Source organism: Dromiciops gliroides, chromosome 1 (assembly GCF_019393635.1).
Source record: "Dromiciops gliroides isolate mDroGli1 chromosome 1, mDroGli1.pri, whole genome shotgun sequence".
Classification (NCBI taxonomy): Eukaryota; Metazoa; Chordata; class Mammalia; order Microbiotheria; family Microbiotheriidae; genus Dromiciops; species Dromiciops gliroides.
In genome coordinates this window covers 747,172,342-747,197,731 of record NC_057861.1, presented here as the reverse complement: position 1 = coordinate 747,197,731, position 25,390 = coordinate 747,172,342, and the positions used below count along the sequence as shown (strand labels likewise).

Here is a 25,390-nt window from a genome sequence, read left to right as displayed (position 1 = left end):
AAAGCCTGGTGATGGGAGATGGAATGTTATGTATAGAGATAATAAATAGGTTGACCCATCCAGAATGTAGATGGGAAGCCATGTGCTACAAGCCCTGTGAAGGGCTTTCTATGCCAAGCAGAGTTGGTCTGTACTTTGTCCTGGAGGCAATAGGGACCCATTAGAACTTCTGGAGCAGGAAAGAGCTGTGATCAGACCCATACTATAGTCCTGCTGTTTTAAGGCTTGCGATGCACTTTACAAATGTTATCCCATATTATCCTCAGAACAACCCTATGAGGTAGATGCTATTATTATCCCCATTTTATAGATGAGGGAACTGAGGCAAACAGAGATTTTTGACTTGCTCAGGATCGTACTACTAATAAGTGTTAGAGGTCACATTTGAACTCTGATTTTCTGGATTCCTGGTTCCAATGCTCTATACTTCTAGCCACCTCATGATTTACATAAGGATGATAATCCTCCTCTCTGCCTAACTCCCATCATGTGATGATTCTGCTTCTGATCCAAGGATATTTCATTGGGCTACAAACCAGTGTGGCTTGCCTACCAACAAAACAGTGTCTGTCATCAGCTTTTGGATTTACAGCCATGAAAGACTTTGGAGGACACTCCGTCATTTTATAGATGAAGATATGAGGCCCCGGGAGGCAAGTGGTTTGGCCAAAGTCACATGGACAGTAAATGAGCTGAGATTTGAACTCAGGTCCTTGGCTTCTGAATTCCATTGCCCTTTTCTGTGTACTATGCTCCCTCTCTATCTAGTTTTTCACCAGCTGTTGGAAACCCTTACAAAGCCTCTGAAACTGCCGTGGCCTCTGGGGGTGACCTTGATCTCTGGTCTAATGCAGAGGTTCCAATCTCATCCTTCACCTTCCCTACTGCAGCCCCTTAGGGAGGTGGGGGATGAGGAGGAAGGTTGAGATGAGCTGCCTCTGCATGGTCAGGAGGGATTGGCTCTGGGTCAGGTCTCTCTCTGTACAATAGAGCCTGGTCATGATCTGCTTGGAAGAGTCAAAAGGCACAGAGAAGATTCCCCACCTTCCCCTTCAAGAGCAAAGGCCCCAGCCAGTGGGTGTGTCCCTTCTGGGAGCCCTCCTCCTTAAAGGTCCACTTTTCCTTCCCGGTTTGCCTGATTAGAAGACCACTTCCCCAGGTGCCCGCTTTCTCCTGAAATAGTCTGAGGTGTCAGCGGTGACTCCACTCCCTTCATGGGCTGTTTCTGTCTGGCATATGCTGCTCCTCATTTTCCCTTGACCCCGCAAAGGCACCAGTGGTTTCTATTTGAGGAGCCTCATTTCCCTTCAATCTCATTCTCCCTCTTTCTGCTTTTCTTCCTCCAGGCATTTCTAGCCCTCCTGGGCTCACCTGGTTTCTTTTCCCATAAACAAAAACTGTACTTACAATCATATTCGTTTTGTAGAGTAAAAAAAAATGCAAATCTATTGCCCTCTAAATGCTTATGTCTCCCCCTTTGGCATGTTTGTTTGGCTTTTCAAACTCAGATGGAGAGCTGAATGCTCCTGTGGGCATCTCTACTTGGATTCGTGGGGAGGGGGCATGGGAGAGCCAACCAATGAGCAGAGAGCTCGCCCAGACTGAACCCTTCTGTCTGATGGATGGGAGAAGGGAGGGAGCAAGCAGTCTCATCTTTTCTCTATAAAATAGCAGGGAGGGATTGTCTCATCAGACAATCAGCTTAATGCTGTTCATTCCAAGCCTTAAGCAATTGGCTGCATGCGCCCGTAAATATTGGAGAGAAATCCCCAGTGCCTGTCACTTGTGCTAAGAAGAGCATGTATTCTCCCAATCTATCAAATGAGATAATGTGTGTAAAGAATTCTGTAAGCCTGAAGGTGCTTCATAAATGTTAGCTATCATTACTATGAATATTATGTTGCTGATAGAAGCTTTGTTAGTAGCTCTTGATTATGACAATATCTTGTGGTTCAGGATTGTGGCATCATAGTTCTAGAGCTCAAAGTGACCCCTAAACCAACCTTGCCATTTTACAGATGGGGAAACTGAGGCCCCAAAGGGTAAAGTGACTTGCCTAGGGTCACACAGAGGGGAGATAGTGGGACACAGGCCCTCAGATTCCAAGTTTAGTACTCTATCACACCATGCCGCCCCTACGAGGCATCTTTCTCACAACAGCCCTGTGAGGAAGATACTTATTATTTATTTATTTATTTATTTTGGTAAGGCAATTGGAGTTAAGTGATTTGCCCAGGGTCACACACCTAGTAAGTGTCAAGTGTCTGAGGCTGGACTTGAACTCAGGTCCTCCTGACTCCAAGGCCGGTGCTCTATCCACTGCACCACCTAGTGGCCCCGGAAGATACTTATTATACATTTCTCCTCATTTTGCAGATGAAAAAATGGAGGCTCAGAAACTCTAAATGACTTGCCCACACCCACACAGTAGGAAACAGGCAAATGCAGCCTAGCTCTAACTGACTTGTAAGTAGCCATAGTTTATGGCTGTATCTAGTTTGGATGTCAGACAGTCTTATTACTCAATTTCATTTTCTCCCTTCCTTCCCCAGAGAGCTATCCCTTGTAACAAATTAAGAAAAGAGCAAAGCAAGACAGTTGAGTAAAACTAACAAATTTATTAATAAAAGTCTGAAGGTTTCTGCAGCATTTCACACCCATTGTCCCCCACCTCTGCAAAGAAGCAGAACAAAGTACCTTCTCATGTAGATAAAACATTTATGGCATGTTTTGGTTTAATTTTTAAAAAGTACACTGCAATGATACACTGTAATGATTCCAGACTGTGATACTGGATCATAGCAATAATGGTGATACAATGTTAATGACATAGTTACTAGAGGTGGACTTGACATTCTAATTACAGAAAAGGGATCTGGAAATCAGAGCTTTGGGAAGGGAGAAGGGTGCCCTGGAAGAAGGGGAAACGTCTTAGGTCCTTTCTTCTGATCATAGAGTCTCTGGCCTAGACTTCCATGATCAGAAGAGAAGAGCCTAGGGCAGAAGCATCTCCTGGGTAAGAAAGTGACTTAGAACATCTTACCTCTTCATTAGGGTCCCTCTTAGCTATTATACCTTTGCAGAATTCTTTCAATGTGTTGGTTGTTGTTCTTTCCACTTAAATCGTTGTTGTTTTCTAGCTCTGCCTACTTCATTCTGGAGCACTTCTTGCAAGGTTTCCCACCTTCTTCCTTCTTTATTTTTATTGTTTCTTAGAGCACAGTGATAGGCCATTAGGTTCAGATCCCATCACTAGTCTATCCATTCTCTGCTTGATGGGCATCTCCTTAGTTTCCCATTCTTTGTTACAAAAATACTGTTATAATTATTTTGCTACATATGGAGTTTTCATATCTTTGACAGTGGACACTCGGCATCAAAGAATAGGAACATTTTAGTCTCTTTCTTAGCATAGTGCTTTCATTTTCCTTTGACTACATAAATCCAACAGATATTAATTAAATATGCATTCAATGCAAGGCAATAGAGACCCAAAGAAAAACATCAAGCAGTCAGTCAAGAAGCAATATTCTGTCCCAGGCACTGGGAATTTGAAGAAAGGCAAAAGCAAGCAATCTGTGATTCCAAGCAGCTTCCAGCCTTCTGGGAGAGGGAGGAAGAACATACCAGATACACAGATAAGTTTAGTACAGGGAAGACTGAGAGGGCAAATAGAAAGGATTAACAACTAGGTAGATCAAGGATGACTTAAGAGAGGAGGGAGAAGCTGAGCTGAGCTTATAAATGAAAATGATTTCTGAGAGGCAGAGGTGACAAGGGCAGGATACCAGGATATCCCCGAGTGGCTAATGGTTTGTGCTGATTCACAGAGGGATCTCAGGGTTGAGGTCTAACTTAGGGAGGGGCTGTTGCTCCAATTTGGCTGGAATGGAACATCTTGAAGGGAAAGAGTATGAAATAAGGTTGGAAAGGTAGGTAGGGATCAGAACATGGCAGTCCTACGATGTCAGGATGAGAAGTTGGTATTTTACCCTCAAGGAACTAGGGAGACAATGATGTGGTGGCCAGATTGGGCCTTTGGGAAGACTGTTTTGGTAGTTGGGTAGGGCGGGGCTTGGAAAGGAAGCCAAAAAAGAGCAGGGAAGGCTCTACAACAAGGATTATTCCTATTTAGACTCGTTAGGAACTTGGTTACCATGAGAGCTCTTGCAGGAAGGTGAGTATGACAGTGTCCAATGAATAAAAATCCATTTCTTCATGACCACCCCCAACTGTGGCCATTACAGTGTAATTAAAAAAATTAAACCAAAAAATGTTACTAAGGTTGGGCTGCAAGTAGGGCATAAAAGTCTTCAGATTGTCTACTTGGGAGCATGCAGACAGCTGACCCAAGGGGGAGCAGAGTAGACCTCAAAGAATTTGAAAGAGTCACATTGGGTGAGAGGTGTCTGTCACTGGCTCTATGACAACCACTTGGTGGGACATGGGATTTGAAAAAAATGCTCTTCGTTGTGTATTTCATCCAATCAGAGGATTAGAGATTTAGAGTCAGAAAGGACTTTGGTGATCAATGAGCCCAAACCCCTTATTTTACAAATGAGGCAACCGAGACTCAGAAAATTTAAGTGACTTACCCAGGGTCTAACAGCTGACAAGTGTCTGAGGCAAGACTTGAATCTTCCTGCAGCTGGATCCAGCGTTTTACCTACTATGCCCCATTGCCTCTCTAGTAGGTCAAAGAGATTTCTGCTTTATTAAACAATAAACAAATCCTCTTTGTGTATGTAGACATGTTAGATAGCTTAATGGTGTGGCTATAAGAAAGGCTAGCCTTGATTTGGCTTTGCCAGCATTGGAATCAGTGTGATTTGCAATTCGAGAAGATTTACCCAGCTTCTCCTCTCTCCTTTCTCCTTCTCTCTAGATGGGCTTCTTTCGCAGAAGGTACAAAGAAATCATCGAAGCTGAGAAAAACCGGAAAGAGAATGAAGACAGTTGGGACTGGGTCCAGAAAAGCCAGTGAGGCACCATGCAAACCACCACTGGTCACGTGCCGCCACGCCTGCTCACTGGTTGTCCCTGTTCTTTGTATCTTCCATATGTGGAAGAAAGAATCTTCTCCAGATTTTTCGGAGGTCCATCGATGCAGTCTTGTTCCTCGTTCTAGCAAGCAAGGGAGCAGATCCCGAGGCCACCCCTGCAGCCTTGGCACGTGACCTGAGCAGTGCACTGAGGCTGCAATGGGGCAATCATGAACTCCAGAGAGCAAGCTGTGTGCTGAGCAATATTTATGAGTCCAACGTATGTGGTAAACCCTCAGGGGAAGACTGTTGCCTAGAAGTATTTTTGATAAATACAAGCCTTTTATACTGATTATGTCTTTATATTTGTATCGATGTTTTATTATTTCTATTAAATAGCTATATAGTTCACTCAAGCACTGATTTCTGGCTGAAACCTGGGAAATACATACATATATATATATATATATATATATATATATATATATGTGTGTGTGTGTGTGTGTGTATATATATATATATATATTTGAAAAACCTATTGTATGTTTGAACTTACTGCCCAATGGACTCGAAGATGAAATGAGCTAAAGGAAATGTTTATTGCTTCTCATGAAAGACAACAGGCCGTGTACACTGTGATGTACGAGCTGTGTGTGCTGGTGACTTGCCAAAGCCTCTCTGCATTTCTCTCGATGCAGTCTCAATGGCAGTTGCCTGTGAATGGAACACGGAGTGTTTTTCACCCATGCTCTTCATTCAAAGAGATCCATCGAATCCAGAAGGGGGAGAAACAAGACCCAGCTGCTGGAGCGGCAACCTACTTTGCCTTCATTTGGTGGAAAATCTCACTTCTGTGGGAAGACTGGATAAAGAGCATGGTAGAGAGGCTGATGCCGGCAGAAATCCTTGCCCTGGGTCTCATCGGTGTCAAGGAGATGACACACCAAAACCTTCAGTGCCAGTGAGGTCCACCCACTCATCTGAGACACTTCTGGGCCAGGAGCATCCACTCACTCATTGGGATCTTGCCTTCCTCTTCTTCTTGCTGTGGACTGCTCAGTGGGCAGTCATTAAAACTTCATCCCCAAGCTGCCCAGGCAGCCAGCCCAGGAAGTTTGATCTCAGCAGTAAAAGCGGACCATCAGGCACCGTGAGAGGTGTAAGTGATGCCACAGATACCAGGGAGATGGGTAAGTGGGGCGTTTTGCCCTCACTATTAAGGCTCCTCCTTTGGAAGGGTTTGACATTCTGCCACTGAACTTGAAATCCAGAGCTGTTTTCTATGAGAAGGTTTTGTCTCAGATGTAGAACTGCTGGAAAACTCCCTATCAAAGCCATCTTTTTAGAGGCATAGTGTGGACTCTGTTCAAGTAGATCCAAATATACAAGGAGCTGCAAGGAGTTGTTGCAGACTCCCCCCACCCCAAACCTTTTAATAGAGAGCTCCATGTGCCCAGCGGGGCACAGCCAGCATCTGATGCAAGTTGAGCATGGAGGACCATACATATGGAAGACTTATGCTTGTGATGAGTTTGGTGAGCCTCCTTCCGAACACTTTGACTTCCTTGGGTTTTCGAGGACAAAGGAAGAAGCTATTAGGGCTCTCACCCAGCAAGTCTGCCATTTCAGCCATCTCAGCCCAGTAGCTACTAGTCAAGTTTCTTGGACCTGTCTCTTTGCATCTTGTTTTTGGTGGCATTTTGTCCTCCCTGCACTTTCCTTCCATTGTGCCTAAATGCATTTTCTCAGAAAAGAATAATTTATTCCACCTTTCTTTACTGTGAAGCTTCAGCACAGATGACAGGAACACTGGGAACATGAAAATAAATGGAATTCCCCTTTCTATGAAGGCCACAAGGATGTTTCATCACTAACTTCTGACCCTATTTGGAGGGAAGTATGCTTGGATCAAACCCATGCACAGGAAAATGCTTGGTGCAGCTGGGGGACTTTGTTCCTGATGTTTCCCTAGAGTGACCAAAAAGGAGGGGGATTGGGATGATGTCTGCTCTATCACCAAGAGCCACAAATTCCTTTGAAAGTGATGGGAAAATCTGACTTAGGGTGGGGCTTCCCATTAACAATTTTTCATTGGCTTCGTTCTTGAATTTTTCTTTAATAAATCAATGAGTATGAATCTATTAGCTCATGATAACAAAGCCATATCAGCTCCTATGGCCAGAAACTTTTTTATATACTCGCTCACTCCCCCCCACCCCAACCCCATTACCGCCATGCAAGACACTGACCCATTTGGAATAATTAGGAAGATAGTGTGCCCTGAAAGTCAGGAAGATCTGAGTTCAAGACCCTGGACAAGTCCTAGAAACTCTCAGTCTTTCTGATAATGCTTTGACTTTTAAATTGTGGAGAAAATGTTGACCTGTATTGGCGGAACGAGTTTCTTCACTTGGAAGTTTTCTGTATCAATGAAATCATGTGTCCAGTTCATCTTGTTACCCCCAAGAAGCATGATTGGCATTGCCAAATCAGTTTCAGTTCAGAGGAATCTTAGGACTGAAATGTGGCAGCTTCAATTTAAGAGTTCCAAAACTCCTCACTTAGGCTCATTCCCATGGATCAATATTCCAAAGTGCTACAATTTCATCAGCGTGCTGATTCCCTTTACCAGTGAAGATCGCAGCTCTTCTGTAACTTAGTCTTATAGAGATATACCTGAGGCTCAGTGGGATGGATTATAACTTGCTCACCAATACACAAGCAAATAAATGTCAAAGCCAGAATGGAACCTGGCTTTTCTTGGATCCCCACCTCAAGAACAAAGAATAAACAGTCTTCTACAGTGCTAGTTTGTTGGCCTTAAGCAAATATTGATGCCAGGTAGAAGATAATGCCTGAAGGTAATGGTGAACTATGGCTTACTCAAATGATGGGGACTGAAAAGTCTAGCATACTAGCCTCAGAGTGGGACGGGAGCTCAGAGGCCAGGAGGTTCTACCCATAGTTCAACCAGAATCCCCTTTCATAGAACCTACTGCCTCCTTCATCAAATCAGGGTGGCACTTCACATAGCAGCTTCTCAGAGGAATCTGGGCCCACATGGAATTTTCCCAGCTTCTACTTGGTTGGTGGTTTGGGGCTTATGAGTAGAATGCAAGCCCATTGAGGGCAGGAGACTGTTAGGTTTTTGTCTTTGTGTCCCCTGTGCCTAGCACAGTGCCTGGCACATAGTAAGTAGGTGCTTAATTAATGCTTGATGAATGAGTATTGATGTTTTCTCAGTAACATTCATTGGGTTTTCTTGTATCTTGCTCCTAGGTAAGGCTGTTGACTTCACAAATATACCTGTGGCCCAAACCCATGGGCAGCAATATTTTCCGCTTTTCCCCAATGTATTACCTGAGGTTTTATCATCTTTCAGAGAATAAAATGTTTGCTAGTTACAAAACACAGGACTTTTTGTTTCAGAAGGTAGCAAAAGCAACCTCTTCTGTTTGGGGATGGCTCTCTGCTGCATGACTTGAACCCCAAGAGAATGGAGTTCCATCAGGTGAGATTTTTGGCCCTTCAAGTAAAATCACCCCGTAAGTCCTTGAAAACAAGGGGGCTTTAGCAAAAGTTGCCTAGGAAACCTTGCCTTGTGCTCTACTGTAAAAAGACTTGGGGTCATCACTCCTCACCAGGCAGATAACCAGCGACCTCGGTGGGCAGGCCTTCAGAAGTCCCTTTAAGTCTCAGCAAGAGTCCTTGGACAGCTCATTGCCTCCGTGGAAAATACAAGAGAAAACCATGGTTTTACCAGGAGGTATGCAGCTTCTGCCTTCTGAGTTGGAGGGGAGAACATAGGAGAGGAGCATCCTTTCTGGGACAGCCCCAACACCTATCTTCATTGAGTCAGGAAAGGAATTTACAGAGGGTCCCTATCAAGGCCAATACCTCACAAATGGAACTCTTCTAGTCTATTTGCCTTGGGCGAGACGGTGCCTAAGCTGAGTGGTGTTTGTAGATGAGTGATGCTAAACATGAACATTTTATCAGGTTAAATGTATGAGGTTTCAACTATTGCCTAACTTAAGGGGCATTACAAAAAGAAGGACATTTTTTGGGGGGTGGAGAAGGGATAGAGGAAATCCTTTAGCTAACAGTAAACAGAATAAATGGAATCTTTTAAAAAATGCTCCAAGGGTGTAAGGTGTATTTGTATTTTTGAAGTAATATTTCACATTAATATATAAAATATGCACATTAAAGAATGAATAAAAATTCTTGGTTAAGTGTAAGATAAAGAAGCAATAGTGCTCACTGTCCCTATCACTTAGAAAGGGAGGATAATTCCCGGGTTGGTTATTAAATGTCTTCTGTGTTTTGGGTCAGTTTGGGGAATGGTGCCCCAATTCCTAAGCTGATAAAGATGCAGTAAGATCCAGTGATCGAGACTTTACTTAAGGATTGGGGTGATCCTAATGTAGGGGGGTTGACTGTCAGTGCTTCACTTTTTAGACCTCACTAATGGACAGATGAACTGTAAGTTTCTCTTGTGAATGTTGCTGGGGGGATGGTGTTGTCCCTCTCTTGATTTTGCCTGTACTTGCTTTCTACAGTCACCTATTTTCAAATTCACTTGCACTGTTTTTAAAATGCCAGGTTTACAAAAATTCATGTTTGGAATAAAAGAGAAAAAAAAAGATATAAATGATTCCAATATTTTTCCTCTTTGTACCTTCTTGATTTCTCTCTCTCTCTCTCTCTCTCTCTCTCTCTCTCTCTCTCTCTCTCTCTCTCACACACACACACACACACACACACCTTAGCATCTCCTCACTCTCTTCCTTACCCCTTCCAAGGTGTGGTCTCTGTTCATCCAACTGAATACACAGTATCTTGTGGCACAATTTGCAAAAGTAGCCATTTGACAATCGTTGGGTATGGCAGGTGGTATTTGTAGAACCATAGATCAACTTGAGAGAAGTTGTCCAGCTGGATGAAATTGCACCAATTCTGCTGGGCAAAGACCATGGGTATTTCTTTGTCTTGGATTATGTTATGGACATTACAGATTCTGCCCAGGGATTTGCACAGGCATTTCTCATGATAGCTAACTTCATCAGCCAATGACTTAAATCTTGATTATGGATCCTGGTTTAAGTTCTGCTGATCAACACTATAGAGAAGGGGTTCTAAACCAGGGCTCCATGGATAGACTTCCAGAGTTCTGTGAACTTGGATGGGAAAAGGAAGTACATCTTTATTTTCAGTAACCTCTACCTGAAATTTAATATCTCCTTTTATTATTTAAAAATATTATTTTGAGAAAGGTCCATAGAATTTACCAGGCTGTCAAAGGGGCCATGTCACAAAAAAGGTTAAGACCCTCATCTTTTTTGGGGGGGGGGCGGGGCAATGAGGGTTAAGTGACTTGCCCACAGTCGCACAACTAGTAAGTGTCAAGAGGCTGAGGCTGGATTTGAACTCAGGTCCTCCTGAATCCAGGGCTGGTAATTTATCCACTGCTCTACCTAGCTGCCCCAAGAGCCTCATCTTTAGAGACCCCTGCATTGTATCTCTTTATTGATTGGTGGGTTTATTTATTGGAGGGGGTGTTGAGTTTATAGTTCCTTTGAGGGGTGGCTAGGTGGCGCAGTGGATAAAGCACCGGCCCTGGATTCAGGAGTACCTGAGTTCAAATCCGGCCTCAGATACTTGACACTTACTAGTTGTGTGACCCTGGGCAAGTCACTTAACCCCCATTGTCCCGCAAAAAAAAAAATATGTATATATATATAATTCCTTTGAGTTTGAGTTTATATTTCCTTGGACTAGCAAGGTGATGTTGTAGAAAGAGCTGTGGAGTAAGGAGATCCTAAGTTCAAATCCAGCCTCAGACACTTACTAGCTGTGTGACTCTGGGCAAAAGCCAGTTAACCCCAATTGCTTTAAACGTCTCAGACCATCTCCACTCATCCTGATATATGTGTGTTTATGTGTGTGTGTATATATATATATATGCAGATATGTATATATCTTGCCACTGGACCCAGATGGCTCTGGAGGAGAGAGTGAGGTTGTTGACTTTGCATAGTCCTCCCTCACTTAAATCCAATTCACTGCAAATGATGACGTCACCTCTTGATGTCATGGTCCTCTTTGAGAACAAAGGACAAAAAACAACAAGAAAGGCAGTATTTGAACCCAGATCTTCCTGTTCTTGGCCCAGCATTCTACTTGCTCTGCCATGCTGCCTGTGATTTTGATGATTATATGAAAACTCCTTTAAGTCTCCCCCTCTTGATGTGCACTGGGCATTCTCTCAACAATTTCCCATCTCATGATATTAAAAAACAAACAAAAAAAATACACCAAATTTATTGACTTTCCCCTTAAGGAAATGGGGTCAAAGTTGCCAATTTTTCGTTTCATGCTCCACCTCCCCTCCCACTGTCCTAATTTTGCTTTTTTTTGCCACCAAAAAAGAAAAAAAAAATCTTTTCTCTTTCCCTTTCCTAGTCCCCAGTTTAAATCACTGTGACCTTTGTTCTCCCCCTCTCTATCCTCTCCTATGGCCAGAGGCCCTTGGCTACCACTTTTCTTCCTTACTTTCTGAATTTCTGTTTTATCTTTTGCCACCTTGTTTGCCTCTGTCCCACCCCATCCCCAGGAGCTTGCAATCCTATCCTTTTTCCACCAACATCCTATCAGCAAGGCTTCTTGATGAACTGATGAATGCTCTCAAGCCCTTGGCTTAATCAACTCCTAGGGACATAAACTACCCAGGAAGAAGCCAACAGAGGCAAAGGATAGGTGACAGAGAAAAGTGGGGAGGGATTGGGGGGGGGGAGCTTTACGGGTTTTCCCAGTGGAGCCTTTGGCTCCTTAAGAGACAAGATAATGCACCAATAGCATTACTTCTATTTTGGCGAGCAGTTATTGGTGCCAAGATGTCAGTCAAGAAACCCTTCTGATTGGGGATTAAAAAAAACTCATCCATGGGTTGTAGTTATAAAGAAAAACAGCATCATTCAATGATGGTAAAATTCACTTCTGGGACCTAAAGTGGTTTTTTTGGTTTGTCCTTGTAACACCCAGAGAAGTGGGGCAGCATGATGTAGCGGACAGTGAGCTACTCTCAGAGCCAAGACCAGAACTTTCTACCTACCTCTGACACATGTTGTCTGTGTAACTCTGGGAAAACAATTCAGTCTTTTAGTTTTCTAGGAGGCTCTGAATTATAAAGAAGGTGACAACCTGCTTTGGAAGATGGAGTTTCTTGATCTTGGAGCCCTCTCTATCAAGGGGCATGGTGATAAATATTTAACAACTGTATGCCCCCCCCCAAATAGGCATGACATGCTTTACATTGAATCTACATTAACGTTTTCTCCATCACTTTCTTGTCTATACAATCAACAACCACAGAAACACACATATACAAGCACCTGATTTGTTGCATTTGCCAATTTCTCAGGCATAAATGCTTGCACTGAACATTTTGGCTCTTGGATGTTTCTTGGCTGGCTCCACCATGCCCCTGCTTATATAAATGAAATCCCTGTCCCAGTTCCTCTCCTGAATTACCACGTCCACATTTGGAGTTATCCCTTCTGGGAATGCTGTTAAAGGGGAGCAGACCTGGTCAATTCAATTAAATGAGAAGTGAATAAGTTCCTACTATCTGCATGACACTGAGGCACTCAGGCAGTTAAGTTCCACTGAGGGGATACATTAGGTAAACAGAGGAGATGGAAAGAATGAAGTCCTAAAAAGTAGGTAGATCACAGAAAATGTTAAATTGGTGTGTTGTTTTTACTCTCATATTTCCCCTCTCATGATTTTCAGTCCACCTCATATTTTTCAGGATGAAAACTTAGGATAGTTGGGTTCATGGTTTTTTCACCTCTCACCTGGACTGTTATGTTAACCATCTAATTGGTTTCCTGGTTCTAGTCTCTTCTCTGACAACAGGACTCCCCTGCTTAAGAAGCTTCCATGGCTCCCTATTGTTCAGAGCAAATACAAATTCCCTAGTTGATATCTAAAGCCCTTTGTAATATGACTCTGGGCTATTTTTAAAGAGTAAATTCCCTAAAATCTCTGCTAACATGGAGGCTGAAGCTGGGGATTCTGAGTTCTCATTAGCTAAAACCAGTCAGGCACCAGCACTAACATTATGGTGAACCTTTGGGATGAAGGGGTCACCAGGCTAGTTCAGGTTGCACAAATGGAGGTTAGCATTCCTATGCCAATCAGGGATGGGGTTAGGCCTTACACTAGGTGAGAGATGGAGACTCAGTCTCCCCTTCACCCTCCTGCCCCCCAAAGAGTGATTTCACTCTCATCTCACTCATGAACTCAGCATTCCAGCCAAACGGACCTTCTAGTGGTTTTCCATGGAAGCCATTCCATCTCTTGCCTCTGGGCTTTTGCACAGCTTGTCCCCCATTCCAGGAAACATCTCCCTCTTTACCTCTGCCTTTTAGCATTTCCATATATGAGACCAAGCTTAGGTGCCCCCTCAAACTGGAAGACTTTCCAGATATCTCCCCCCACTAATTTTGTAATGACTGCTTAAAATTGTAGAATTTGCTTAAATGTGTGCTTGTCATATTACCCAAAAGAATGTAAGATCATTGAGGACAGGGTTTGTCTTTGTGTCCCTACACCAAGCACATAGCCCAGAATGTAGTAGGTGATTAATAGATGCTTATTGAATTGAATAGATAGACCAATCCATGTAAATGCAATTACACACTCATAGATATACTTCAGTTCTTCCAGGATTTATCTGTATGAGTAATCCCTCCACGGATACAGGTTTCAACCTCCATTCCTTAGTAGCTGCTGGTCTTTGAGAGTTTTAATAACTGGAAAATTCATGTCCCTGTGTCTAACTCAATGATGAACCTCTCACTGTTTAGGCCTGCTGGTCTTCAGGAAGCAAAAATGTATTTTATCACTGGGCCTATTCCTGATGTCCTTTGGATGGCTGTGGGGCCAGACAGAAATTGGCTTCCATTGGTAGAGAGCTCATTATCACTGCCATATCTCAAGAAGACTTTGGAGCAAGACTCCTGTGGAACATGCCCAGTGAAATATTGAAGGGAACAACAATTTACTTTATTCTCATCTGTGATGTTTAAAATCTAACTGTGATGACTAAAATCTAATGTGTGGTCACCTTAAATTAGAAGCTTATAGCACCAGTCTTTGGGCATTAAGCATTTATTTTTTTTATTTTTTTTTTTTTGGTTTTTTTTTTTTTTTTTTTAGGCAATGGGGGTTAAGTGACTTGCCCACGGTCACACAGCTAGTAAGTGTCAAGGGTCTGAGGCCGGATTTGAACTCAGGTACTCCTGAATCCAGGGCCGGTGCTTTAACCACTGGGCCATCTAGCTGCCCCAAGCATTTATTAAAGTATATGAGAAGTTAGCAAAAGAGAGAGGAAGAACATGTGGAGTTCAGAAAGAAAAAGCCTAGCTACCCTGGCCCTGCCTCCACTACTGTGACCTCCAACTGAAAGAAAGATCCTCCATTCTCCTACAGCAGAAGCTCCCTGCAGGACCAGAAGAGGGGCTGTCCCCACGCACAACTCCAAGCTAATTGGCTGGTAGCATTGATTGACATGACTTACAGGTGGTTCTATGAATAGATGTAACTTCTGGACCCTAGTCACATGGTTTCTCCTCAAGGTGGCGCTGCCCTGGTTCTCACAATGTCTCTCTCAGCACGGGGGTGGCACCCTGATTCTCACACTCCCTACCTTTCAGCTGCTGATGTGGTTGGTAGCAGTTCTGGATGTCGGAACACAAATTCAATTCAACCCAGTCTCTGAATATATGTATGTGTATGTGCATGTATGTGCATGTGCATGTGGATGTGTATATGAGGTATATGTATACATATACATGTATGCATATGTGTTTGGATAGATGTATATATTATTATATATGCATACACATATGCATGTATATATGCACATTAATACATACATACATACGCATACATATACACATCTATACATATCCAGCATTTAGATAGCACTTTAAGGTTTGTGAAGTGCTATACATATGTCATTTCATTTGATAATTTGGTAACGTGTTGTCCAATATAGGATCATAGATTTTAGACTTAGGAAGAGTGGAATTCAGCATACATTTATGAGGTGTCCACAACGGGCTGGGCACTGGAGACTCGGCCCCTGCTTTCAAGGACTTTAGACTTGAACAGATCCTTGAAGGGCACATCCAAACCATTCATTTTCCAGATGAGGGAAGTGAAGCCCAGAGAAATGACAGGACTTGGTCCAGGCTTATAAAGAGCCAGGATTTGAACCCAGATTCATCAGATCTAAATAAAATGCTCTTTCTACTATGCCATACTGATTCTGAGCACTGATTCTGAGAAAATTGCCAGCACTTAGCCCTCTTCATTGCCTAAAGGATTGTTATTTGTTGCTCCTGCCATTGGGGGATGGGAGGGAGACAACACTCAAGTGATACTTCTTCCTCTCTGGGTAGTCATGGAGAAAACTCGGAATCCTCCCAGTTGACATATTGGGGACTTGGCTCTGCTTGTACCCAGGGGGCCGATTGAATTCATGGTGGTAAAATATTTGAATGATTTCTCCTGTATTGTTTCCAAGACAAGATAAAGACCCAGAAAGAATTCAATTCAACTAATGCATTCGCAAGGAAGATGGGGATGATGATGCTTGATACATAGATAGCACCTGAAGGCTGGCAGTGCATTTTATTCTTATTGTTTCATTTGATCTCCTCAACAACTCTGCAACTAGTGCTGTTATTCTCCACATTTGAAAGATGAGAAAACAGGCTGAGACAGGAGATGCGATTTCCTCAGGCTCACACAGTTGGTAAATGTTAGAGAAAAGATTGAACCCAGGTCTTTCTGCCTCCTGATTTAGCCCTTCATTCCCTGTGCTAAGCTGCCTCTCTAAGTACTCTTGGTACCAAACAATACTTACCCTCAAGGAGCTTATCTTCTATTTTAGAGATGCAACAAGGAAACAGATGAACAGATAAAAAGTGTTATAGACCTCATTTGAATGGCCCTCGGTACCTCAGAAGTTTTGTGGGGTAAATCAAAAGAACCTTCTCCTTGAGAAACTAAACCAAAGGATGACACACCTAACCAGTCTCCCCCACCCCTTGGGGAAATGAGATTGGATGTGGCTGCTGCCTTTGTGGCTTGAGGAGCAGAGAGATGGCTTGAGAGATCCAGAGCCACCCCTCACTCAACTTCCCCCAGCCACCAGCAGATAGTGCTCCCCCAGCCACCCAGTCAGATGATCACCCCATCGGACCACCACCATCAGACCTCTATAAAAGTATCTGCCTGTCTCCTGCTTGAAGAGATAGGTATCTCAAAGCCATGCCTCTGTGCTATGCCTTCTTCCCATGAGAAGAAGTCCAAGAATTTCTCTCTTGGTTTCCTTTCCCTAGCACCCTAAATAAACTATTATTTTATTCTAATTGGATTTGTGTGGAAGAGGGTATAATTCTTTTTTTTTGTGGGGCAATGGGGGTTAAGTGACTTGCCCAGGGTCACACAGCTAGTGTCAAGTGTCTGGGTATAATTCTTTAAAGAGGAATTCCTAAGAACCCGTAACCCAAACCCCAAACTCCTATCTCAAATCCCCTACTCCAAACCCCCACTCTATTTCCCCATAACAGAAAGTATATTCACGTACATACATACATGCAAAATCATACAAAGTATTTTCAAGCAGAAGAAACTCCTTGCATGTTTACAAAGCAAATTAGTATATATACATAGTTGTACAATGTAATGTCAAGAGGAAGAGACCCCTAAAAACTCAGTGGATGAGTAAAGTCCTCACATAGCAAGAAAATAATAATAATAATAATAATAATAGCTAGTATTTCTATAACACTTTAAGGTTTTGCGAAGTATTTACAAATATTTGCTGCTGACAACAACCTTGGGAAAGTAGGTGCTGTTATTATCCCCATTTTATACAGGAGGAAGCTGGAGCACAGGGAGATTGTGACTTGCCCAGGGTCACACAGCTAGCAAGAATCTGAGGCTGGATTTGAACTCAAGTCCTTCTAATGCTCTGCCCAGCTCTGCTGTTTATTGTGCCACCTTGCTGACTGGACTGTGCTTTGAAGGAAGAAAAGAGTACCTAGAGGTAGAGGTAGAAAGGAAACACATTCTACGCAAGGGGAAGCACATAGACCAATGCATGGAAGTGGGAGAGGGAACACATTGTATGGGACACAATTACCAGGCTGGTTTTCCTGGACAAAAAGGGCATTCTTTTGAAGATTCAGTTGTGTTTTTTTGTGTGTGTTTTTTTTGCTTTTGTAGGAAATCTAAGAAGATCTGAATATAGTAATAATAGCTCATATTTCTGTATCGTGCAAAGCTTGCCAAGGCACTTTCCTCCCAACAATTGTCTGAGTTTATTATCTCCATTTAACAGAAGAGGAAGACCAGGGAAATGAAGAGCCTTGCCCGAGGTCACCCAGGTGGCACCTTCTGGAGCTTGCCCTCCAAGTCAGATCCCTAGACTCTGAGAGCAATACTTGGCACAACTGAGGCAACAGCACACCTGGACAAAGAAGTTCTTGTTTTTGAAGACCCACCTTGTTTAAAGAACTAGAAACCTAAAGGGTGGGGGGAAGGTATGGAGAATCATGTTGAATGATCCAATAAGACACTCATGCTTCTAGTTTTGAAGGACTGTGAGAAATATCTGTAAATCCCTTTAGGTCAAGAGCACAGAGGGCCAGAGGATCACATGACTTCCAGGAGATGAAGTGCTCATCCTGTCTGGAAATGCTCAGTGATTTGGCCCCTTGAAGGCTAGATGCATCCATGCCCCAACCCTGGGATTGAAGAGGAGAGCCGAAAGGGATGGCCGAGGGAGTCTTGTCTCAGTCATCACTTTGACCCAAAACCTCCAGCTGTGGAACCTCACCATTTCCCCTTGGCTTTGCTGACCCAGCCTTGTAGACACTTCCCTGCCATTGTCACTTGGTCTCTCTCACAGAATGAGGACCTTGTCCCTTGTAGGTCTGAGCCCCTGTGCTGGCTTCCTGTTCCAGGGAGCCCAGGGTGGGACCAGGAAAGGTTGGAATGGAAGCTGGGAACACCTGGGTGGATGCCTTCCACCCAAGCCTGCCTTTCCTTCAGATCTTCTTTGTCTAGTGAAGGTCAAGTGCACACCCAGATGTTCCTGTGAAGCTACCAGAAAGCACTTTTGTTTGCTTCCTTTGATACTTCAGGAGAGATGTTGCCATTTTCATTCCCTTTTTTGCTGATGAATATCTATCTGTTGAGGACAATATGTCCTAATCATAGGACACCTTGACTCCTAAAGATCGGAGGATTTAGAGTCAGAACAGACCTTAGAGATCCTCCAGTCCAACCCTATCATTTTACAGAAGAGGAAATTGAGGCCTGGAGAAATCATTTCGTTGTTTGTTGTTCAGTCATTTTTAAGTTGTGTATGTCTCTTTGCAACCCCATTTGGGGTTTTCTTGGCAAAGATATTGGACTGGTTTGCCATTTCCCTCTCCAGCTCATTTTCCAGAGGAGTAAACTGGGACAATCTTGTTTGTAATAATTGTTTGTATTTGGTTTCCCCTGTTAGACTGTGAGCTCCTTGAGAGCAGGGACTTTTGCCTCTTTTTGTATCCCCAGTGCCTGGGACATAGTAGACACTTAGTCAGTGCTAATTGACCTGATTTAACTTGGCTTGACTTGCACTAGGAGGGCCTTGAATTCTAGAAAATTGTATTCAAGGAATTCAATTCAATGTAATTCAAGGAAAATTGAATATAGCATCATGGGATCATAGATTCCAAGTTGGAAGTGGGCTCAGAGAGATCTAATCCAATCCTCCTCATTTTACACTTGAGGAAACAAAGTCCTAGAGAGGTTGAGTGATCTGCCTAGAGTGACAATGGATCCAACTGAAGCCCTAGCATGTAGAGCACCCTCCTCATCAAAGTCATTCCCAGGAGACTTTGCTGCAGCCATCTTGTTAGAGCTGACGAAGCTGGCATTGGGCAAGGCAGCCTTCTAGGTTTCAGCCAATTGGGAATCAACATATCCTGACTCAGGAGTTGGATGGCCCCTTTAGATCAATGTTCTATCTCTTTCTGTAACCCAGCCCTCCTGTTTCCATAAACTCTTCATAAAGAACAGCTTTGTCCTTGGTCAAGGGAACTTTGGGCTCTGAAGCCTCCTGGGAATAAGTGAGATCTTGCCCAAAGCTGTACAGATAGTGATACTTCTGTGGAGTTTGAAAACATACAGGCATCCCCAGGCCCTCCAAGTCCTCAGAAGTCCCTTTGTCAAGGGAGGTGCTTAAGGGGAGGAGGGTGCTGGGCAGTTCAACTTTTGACTTTGCTGACCAAGTACAACTGGCCTCTGGCCTGTGGCCAGTTCTTTCGAAATGGTCACTAAAGAAACGTGAGAAAGGCTCCTTTTACCCCATTCCCAAGATAACTCTAGGCAATAGCTCTCTCAGCAGAATCTGTGCTTCTAAGTTTAGTCTTTGGCTGCTCTGGAGTTCACAATGCTATGTTCTGACTTTGGCACCACTTGGCTCTGTCCACGTGGTGCCAAAGCCAACAGGTGAGCTTCCCACTCCCTGGATGTCTTCAAGCAAATACTTCAAGACTGCTATCCAGGAGCAGGGAATTCTTATTCAAGTATGAAGTGGGCTAGGTCAAGGCCTCTTTCCATGAAGTGTATGGTCCCCTCTGTAAAATAATGTCTTTAAATGCATAAACCAAAATTCAACAGTTCTATGTTGTAATCCAGCCAACAGATCAGTTACATTGGACATTTGGCTTTGGCTTGTGCCATTAATCAATAGCATTTATTAAGCACCTACTATGTGTCAGACCCTGTGGTAGGATTCAGAAACAAAAATCAGTCCTTGCTCACAGGAAACTTATGTTTTATTAGAGAGGAGACAATATGGACATAAATTAGTGTATTCAAAATAGATACAAAATAAGTATGAGAATGCCAGTGGTGAGGTAATAGCGGCTAGGATATGAGTGGGGTGGGGTGGGGTGTTCAGGAAAGGCCTCACCTAGGAAATAATGTTTGAGCAGGGCTTGGGGGGAAACTAGGGACTCTTGAGAAGTGGAGGGGTGTGTTTGTGTGTGCACTTGTGTGTGCACATGTTTGTGTATATATGTTTATATGTGTGCCTGTGGCTCTCTGTACATGTATTTATATGGTTGTATATATGAGTGTGTATATGTGTGTGCATGTCTGTGTGTTTCTGTGGGTATGTGCATATGGGTTTATGTGTATATGTGCTTGTGTATGTGTGTTTATGTGGGTAGGTGTGTATGTGAGTATATATGTGAATGTTTGCATCTGTAGAGCAGTGTAGGCATGGCTACAGGATATGAAATGTTTTATGGGAGGCACATTGAGAAGGCTCATGTGGATGGGTCATTAAAGTCCACGGAGGGGAAAAGGGTCAAAAGGAAGAATAGAGCTGGGTCATGAAGAGTCTGCATTTGACCCTGGGGTAATAGGGAGCCACAGGAAATGAATGAGCTGGAAAGTGTGTGGTCAGATTTAACCTTAGGAATTCACTTTGGCACTTGACTGGAATGGGGAGAAACTGGAGGCAAGGAGAACAATTAGGAGGTCATTACAACAATCCAGGCAGGAGGTGATGAAGGCTTGTACTAGGGTGATGGCTGTGTATATGATTAGGGAGAAGGAAGGGGATGGATGTGAGAGACAACATGTAAGTCAAAATGTTGTCATTTCAAGCTTGTGACTTAGTGACGGAAATACTGCTGGAGTTTGAGTCATGAGAGACCTGGGTTGGAGTCCTATCTCAGTGCTCTAATAGCTGTGTGACTATGGGTAAATCAAATAACCTCTCTGAGCCTCAGCTTCAAAGAAACCAGGTTAATGCTGTCTGAGAGGTTCCCTGGCAGGCCTATTGTGAGGCTCAATGGAGATATGTCTGGAAGGTGCTTTTTGTAGGTGCCACAGAAGAGGAATTGGCCATGCCTATGATTGGGTGAGTTATTCTGATGATCTCAGGTTTTCCATGACCCAAACTAAACCTTAGTAATGCAGATATTGGGATTCCTGCTTCAGGAGTTTCCCATTTCTCACCATCACCAGGGTTGTCCTCAGTTTCCCTCCTAACTACTCCTCTGGGCTGGTGTGCCGCTTGATATCTCACAAGGCTTAGATGAAATGGCAATCACTAACTTTCTTCTGTTTGGTGAGAAGGTGGCAAGGGCAGGGTATGTGTGTGTGTTTTGGGGAGGAGGGCTTGCCTATACTCACACAAGTTCACAGGAGGGATCTGTGTGGACAATGAGTCACCACAATTCTAGTTCAGTGCTCTTTCTGATGGGTCATACTCCCTCATCAATGCCCTCTCCTTGAGCTGCCTGTTGTGCATCCCAGGACAACAAGCCAGGGTGCCTCCCCTCCTCTCCCCCAACTAGAAAATTTAGACTCCAACTGAGAGACAAGATGTCTCCTGAACTCTGCAAATTCATCAGCTTTCAGATCCTGAATTTTAGCTGGGTTCTGATATAAGGAAGTTGTTGACCCAGAAGGGTTTTCATGTGGAGCAGTATGCTTTAGTCTCCCTCCTTCCCTTTGAGACTCTTGGAATGGCCTTGGATGTGATCATGAGAACCAGTTTACTAGAGGTACAGACTGTTGACTCTCTAAGCCTAAAATTAAGGTCATCCAGGGTATTCTTTATCTTAAGGCTGACCAATGAATGGGAGCCCTAGAGCTCCTCCAACCCCATGCCAATGGCCACTCAATATTTAAAGCCAGTAACATATTATGGGGAAAAGAACACAGGTTCTAGAGTCACAGGATTGGAATCTGAACCTCACCTCTAACACTTCCTACCTCTGTGATGTTGAGCAAGTCTTGTAAGCACCCTGGGGCTCAGTTTCCTCACCTGTGAAATGAGGGAGTTGGACAAGATGACTTCTAAGGTTCCCCCCAGCTCCAGAGGTAGGAGCCTATGATCACCCTAAATGAAAATGGAGCCTTCTAGGGGCTGAAGAGGGTCAGAGACCTGAGCCAGAGACTTTATCTGCCCCACCCTCCATGGGACTATCTAGAAGGTGGCCTGGATCTCAAGTAGAGAATATGAATTGTCAATTCTGCCTGCACTTCTGTCAATAATAGAATCGAAGTCATTGGAAAAGTTCCTGAATGAAATGGTAGAGAAAGGGACAGCATTGCCTAGTAGAAAGAGGGCAGAGCTTGGGCTCAGGAGAGCTTGTATTTTCTTTTCTTCCTTTCTTTTTTCTTTTCTTTTCTTTTTTTTGGGGGTGTGTGTGAGGCAACTGGGGTTAAGTGACTTGCCCAGGGTCATACAGCTAGTAAGTATCAAGTGTCTGAGGTGGAATTTGAACTCAGGTCCTCCTAACTCCAGGGCCAATGCTCTATCCACTGAACCACCTAGCTTCTCTGAGTCTGTATTTTCAAGACACATATTCACATGTATTGCCTTCCCCTTCCCCCACCCAACTGGAAGCATTTTGAAGCCAGGAATCATTTTATGTTTTTTACCCTCAATGCCCAGCACAGGGCATTATTTACACACTGTAACTAAACAATAGTGTGTTGCTTGATTAATTGATTGATTGAGGTTCTCTACTTTAAAATGGGAGAAGAACCAAAAGTGATTTTTTTCTATCCTAAATTCAACTCAACAAACATTTCTTAAGAGTTTGCCTGCCTCAGGCCAAAAAACAAAACAAAACATTTCCTGCCCTCAGAAATCCTATATGCTAATAGTTTGTGTGTGTGTGTGTGTGTTGGAATATCTATATAGATATTTTCAAATATTCAAATTAGTGTGTGTTCTCATCAGTATATGAAGTCCCTCCAATGATGCAATAATAATTATTATAGCTAATATTTGTAGAGTTTTAAGGTTAGCAAACCACTTTACATATCTTATTTCATTTGATCCTCACAATAACTGTGGGGGGTGGGATGCGACCTATCCATGTGTGCCCATCCTGTCTGAGTCTTGTCCACACTTTCTAAAAAGTCACCACAGGGGGCAGCTAGGTGGTGCAGTGGATAGAGCACCGGCCCTGGAGTCAGGAGTACCTGAGTTCAAATCCGGCCTCAGACACAACACTTATTAGCTGTGTGACCCTGGGCAAGTCGCTTAACCCCAATTGCCTCACTAAAAAAAAAAAAAAAGTCACCGCAGGCAGGGGGCAGCTAGGTTGGGGTCTTTGCTGTTAGAATCACACGTAAGGGGTAGCTAGGTGGCGCAGTGGAGAAAGCACCAGCCCTGGATTCAGGAGGACTTGAGTTCAAATCTGACCTCAGACACTTGATAATAGCTGTGTGACCCTGGGCAAGTCACTTAACCCTCATTGCCCCCAAAAAACAAAACAAAAGTTACCATAGGCAGTCCAATCAACATGCTCATAGCCTTCCCCACTTTCTTCTGGATATCAAGAGGGTGCCTCTGGACTCTTGATGTTTCACCTGTCATCCCTTCCTCTCATTATGCATTCAGCCCATTTTCTCTTCCTGTCATACAATTTCTTGATGATGCCATTTATTTCTATCTACTCTTCTTCATTGTTCCTCATGGGTTGCAGGTTCCAGCCTGCTCGCAGCCACCCTGGCCTCTGATCAATGCTCTTCTTTTGTCTTCAGAGGGGTCATGTTGTTGACATATGAGAATAAATGTTAGGATTGAAAGGATGGGTCTTTGCTTTCAGGGAAAACTTGGAGTCAATTAGAGTTTGGGAAGTTTCCTGAAAGGAACCCAGCTGATTCTTTTCACATTCAACTCTGGGCTCCACTTCTTGTCCATCACATTTGTGAAACACCCCCAGAAGATAGTGCAGTGCCAAGGCATTGATGATGAGTGAATGAATGAATTCATGACCATGGCTTCTGCCTTTGGCACTTCAGATGATGGTAGGGAAGTAGAGTTAGAGTTGGAAAGAGCCTAGTCTACTGTTCATGTATATTGGTGTATGGATGGGAGATTGTTATTTGCATGTGGTCTCCCCCATTAAACTGTCAATTCCTTGAGGGCAAGGACTGTTTTTTCCTTTCTTTCTATTCCCAACACTTTGCACAATGCCTGGAACATAGTAGGTGCTTTATAATTATTTGTTGACTGGCTTGACTAGATGGCTCCTGAGATCCTTCCCTACTTTCAGGTTCTGTGATGCTGTTATTGTACATACTCTTCATTTTTCAGATGAGGGAACTGAGGCACAGGGAGGTAAGGCAACTTGTTCAGAGTTATGTGGGCAGTAAGTTTCAGAAGTGAGATTTTAACCCAGGTCCTCTGACTATTGTTAGTACTCTTTCCACAGTATGTTCCTAAGAAGTGGCCCAACCTTCTATCTCAAGTGGACCAGGGACACAGAAAGCCTTCATAGTAGGTCATGATACTTACCTGTGATTCTTTTTTTTTTTTTTTAGGAGCCATGAGGGTTAAGTGACTTGCCCAGGGTCACACAGCTAGTAAGTGTAAAGTGTCTGAGGTCAGATTTGAACTCAGGTCCTCCTGAGTCCAGGGGCTGTGCTTTCTCCACTGTGCCACCTAGCTACCCCTTACGTGTGATTCTAACAGCAAAGACCCCAACCTTTTGGAAAGCAAATAGAGAGAAGCTGGACATAGGGGTTTCCCTACAGAGGAGGCCATGGGCTAGGGTTTCTCTTCTCTTTCTTTCTTGCAGATATGGATCAAAAAGATTTGAAGGAAGCCACAAGCTGGAAAAGAGCCAGAGGAATGGGGCTTCTTAATACCTTCTTTTCCCTTGGTCCAGGGGTGAACCGGGATGAACATGGAAGAATTCCTTGGGACTGAGAGGGAATCCATGAGGTTGCAGTGCCCTCTGGGGGTGGATCACTTACTTGGGTATCTGCTCAGTGGGGACTTCCCTTGCTAAGGCTCAGGCTATGTGACTGGCTTTCCATGGACTACTGCACAATCATTTTCTTAGGGGAGGAGGGGGCTTACAGGTGAGGATTCAAAGAAGAAAAGGTCAGGAACATCATGATGGGAAGATGCTCAAAGTACCTGGACCACCTGCATGATGAGGTCATATCTCAAGTCAAATATGGCAAGAATGTAGTCAGGAAGGTCCTAAGGAATTTTAAATATTCTTATTCTTAAATGTGTGTGTGTGTGTGTGTGTGTTTGCTGATGTGATAGACACTTTTAAAAAGTATAAACATTTTTATAGTTTTGGGTCCCAATTTTTATCCTCCTCCTCTCCCCTCACCCTGAGGTGGTAAAGCAATCAGATATGGGCTATACATGTACAATTATGTAAAACATTACCATATTAGTCATTTTGTACAAGAAAACTTGAATAAGAGGAAAAAATGAAAGAAAGTGAAAAATAACATGTTTCAGTCTGTTCAATATCGGTCCTTTCTTTGGAAGTGTA

At 43.5% G+C, this 25,390-nt stretch overlaps 1 protein-coding gene across 1 annotated transcript in view; it reads left to right on the top strand.

The window, feature by feature from the left end:
• ITGA9 (integrin subunit alpha 9) overlaps positions 1–5,418 on the top strand; it is a 351,429-nt gene extending 346,011 nt beyond the window's left edge. Inside the window, exon 28 of the mRNA XM_043975289.1 lies at positions 4,886–5,418. Within this exon, the coding sequence (XP_043831224.1) occupies positions 4,886–4,984 (99 nt within the window). The 3' untranslated portion in view covers positions 4,985–5,418. The remainder of the gene's footprint in view (positions 1–4,885) is intronic.
• The last annotated feature ends 19,972 nt before the right edge of the window (positions 5,419–25,390 follow it).